Source organism: Beta vulgaris, chromosome 4, assembly GCF_026745355.1.
Source record: "Beta vulgaris subsp. vulgaris cultivar EL10 chromosome 4, EL10.2, whole genome shotgun sequence".
NCBI lineage: Eukaryota > Viridiplantae > Streptophyta > Magnoliopsida > Caryophyllales > Amaranthaceae > Beta > Beta vulgaris.
This window is the reverse complement of record NC_079205.1, coordinates 44335726-44339016: the sequence shown is the minus strand read 5'-3', so window position 1 is coordinate 44339016 and position 3291 is coordinate 44335726. Positions and strand designations below refer to the sequence as shown.

General features: G+C 37.5%; 1 protein-coding gene across 1 annotated transcript; it reads left to right on the top strand.

Moving 5' to 3' along the window:
- The first annotated feature begins 1002 nt into the window (after nucleotides 1-1002).
- LOC125496702 (uncharacterized) lies at nucleotides 1003-2778 on the top strand. The gene is made up of 2 exons (XM_048642233.1): nucleotides 1003-1547; nucleotides 1866-2778. Exons 1-2 carry the CDS (start codon nucleotides 1003-1005, stop codon nucleotides 2776-2778), a joined length of 1458 nt encoding a protein of 485 aa, XP_048498190.1.
- The last annotated feature ends 513 nt before the right edge of the window (nucleotides 2779-3291 follow it).

The window sequence follows — 3291 nt, the reverse complement described above, 5'->3', positions numbered from 1 at the left end:
TTCATCTGCAAAAATTTGTGCTTAAAATTGCTTATATCTTTGTGGTAATCATCTAAACTCTCTTATTTTTGTCTTTTTTAGCTAAATTCAGTGTTTTTGTTGGGTCAGTTGGAGGGGTTTTGGATGTTGTAATTTTGGAAATTCAAATTTTTTTTTGTTCATGTTTGTTGTTTTTTTTTGTTCGGATTATACTTTGTGTGGTGGTTTGATTTTGTTTTGCATATTTATCTGCTAAAAATTATGATGAAGACTTAGGGTCTGTTTGATTTTTGTTATGAAATGAACTAACTACAACAGAGGGTATTAGGTTTCTTTTTATGTAGTCCTTATATTTAACTTTAGATGTTATTTTTTAAAGGATAAAATGGCTGAAGAAACTGAAGCTTCCCACCCAGTGTTGTTCATGCCTGAGATAATGACTATGCGTGTGTTCCCAAAGCTGAACAGACATGACAAGGGGGTAGTCTCACTTGTATGTAGGGATTGGAGGGACATGTGGAATTGGAAGTGGTGGATTCCTGAAAGGGCTGCAATTTGGACTAACCGTTTTCACAATTGGATATGTTGGGACATTATTCACAACAATTCTGCTTGTTTGTATGATTGGTTGGCTGAGTATGATGCTGATTTTTTTGCTGAAGATTATGAGTGATTGGTTGAAGTCCCCTGCTTGCAAGTAGTACATTTTGGCATTTTTTTGGGTAATTTGGTTGTTGTAGCAGGGGTTTGGGTTGGTAGTATAGGGCTTCTTGTTGTATTTTGGTGATAGATAGCCCTGATTTAGTGTATGTAATGTTCATATCAGAAGATTTTAAGTTGCACTTAATGATGGAAATGGATTCCTTTTGTAATTGTAAGAATCCATTTCCAAGACTAAGTGAATTGATATGTATTCTAACTTCTATTTGAATGGAATGACTTCATTGGAAATCTCATATTGTGTTAAATTATTACTTATTTTGTTCATCTGTTTTGTTAATTTGTAGTTTGTGGACTGAAAACATGGAAATAAGTATGTGCATTGTGGTCCACCATGGTGGAAGATGGGTGCATAAACCAGATTTGGTATATGAAGGGGGTGAGGTGAAGATTATAAATGATTTACCATCTGATCTAGATGTTAATTATCTTAGGTCCCTGATCAACTCTCTAGGACATAAGAATGTGATAAAGTTACACTATTGTGATCCATTTAAGGAACTAAAGCTTGGTCTTAGATTCTTGGACTATGATAGTACAACTTTTGGCATGTTCTTAAGTTTATTAGAGAAGTGTAGGATGATTGATCTTTTCACAGAGCATGAGGATCTTCCCACTGAAGTTATAAATGTTGATGAAAGTGACAAACATAATAGAGAGTTAATTGATTTGGATGAAAATGATGTAGTTTGGAATGCTTATGTGGAAACTTGTCATGTGTTGAAAGATGTTGATGAAAATGATCCAAATATGAGTCAATCACTTAGCTTAGGGTCTGTTGAATCAAATGATATAGACTATGATGATCAAGGAACTGACAATGAGGATGGTGAAGTGATAGACGCAAGGCACATCATTTTATTTGAAAAAAAAGAAAGAAATGGCATACAAGTCACTTGACAGAGTGGCTGAGAGGAAAGGTTATAAGTGATGACCATGGCTCTGACTATGAAGGGGAGTCATCTGACTTAGATAACCCTCCTAATTCAGAGGATGAGGGTGATTGTGGCTCTCTTCTACCACCCCCTTCCCCTAAAAACAAGAAGAACAACCATCCAACTACTAAGAAAGTTGGTTTGCTGCAGCCCTTTCTTTTTGGGACAACAGTTTGAGAATGCAAATGAGTTTAGGGATGCAGTAACCAACTATTGTTTAACTGTTTGAAGAGACACATATTTTAGCAAAAATGATGCAAAGAAGGTAGGGGCTAGGTGCAAATCACAGAAGTGTCCTTTTTATGTTTGGTGCTCACTTGAAAGGGGAAAAGGACACCTAGTTGTTAAGACCCTGGTTCCCACACACAATTGTGGAAGATTAGCCACTGTGAAGAAAATTAGGGCAGCTTGGATTGCTAAAACCTACCAACAGAATTTCAAAATTAACCCTTACATGAAATGTCAGGAGATAGTAGATACATTGTGGGCTGAAAGAGGAATTAAAGCTTCATTGTGGCTTGCTCTTAAGGCCAGAAGAAAGGCACAAGCACTTATACTAGGTGAGTATGAGGAGCAGTATGGTCTACTACATAGATATGCACAAGAGTTGCTAAAGTCAAACAGAAATAACACAATAAAGTTTAAACTGATCCACGGTGTGTTTGAAAGATTGTATGTGTGTTTTGATGCACTTAAAAGAGGGTTTATTGCTGGTTGCAGACCATTCTTTGGTATTGATGGTTGTTTTTTGAAAGGTCCATTTGGTGGGCAATTACTTGTAGCTGTTGGAAGGGATGGGAACAACCAAATGTTCCCAATTGCTTGGGCATGTGTTGAGGTGGAGTCCACAGACAGTTGGGGATGGTTTTTACAGCTTTTGGCAGATGATTTAGGGACAAGTGATGGTCATGGTTACACAATCATGTCTGACCAACAAAAAGGTTTGTTAAATGTTGTGTCCCAAATATGGCCAAAAGCAGACACAAGGTGCTGTGCAAGACATGCTTACTGCAATTTCAGGCAAGTCTTTGGTGGTGGCTTAGAATATAAAAGAGGGTTTTGGAAGATTGCTAAAAGTACAACAGATCTGACTTCAATAGACACATGGAGCTTTTTGGTGATATATCAAAGGCTGCTGCAGTAGATTTGAAGAAAAGGAACACAAAAAAATGGGTCAAGGCCTTCTTGACCACAACTTCAGTGTGTGATAGCATTGATAACAACATGAATGAGGTGTTCAATGCATACATCTTATCTTCAAGGCACAAACCTATAATAACAATGTTGGAAGACATTAGAGAAGGTTTGTGGAGAGGTTGCACAAGAAGAGAGACTTCATCTCAAAGAAGGAAGTTGAAATCTGCCCTAGGATTCAATTAAGGCTGGAAAAATCTAAGGTTGATGCAAGAGGTTGGTCTGCATTTTGGGATGGACACTTCTCTTATGGAGTTAGAGAAGGAGCTACACAAACAAGGTATGTTGTGAGCTTGTTAGATAGAACTTGCAGTTGCTATGCTTGGCAACTCAGTGGTGTTCCATGCAACCATGCAGTTGCTGCAATATGGAAAGCACATGAGCTGCCTTAACACTATGTGTCCCATTATTTCTCTAAAGAAACCTATCTCAAAGCTTACCAATTCCCACTAGAGCCACTAAA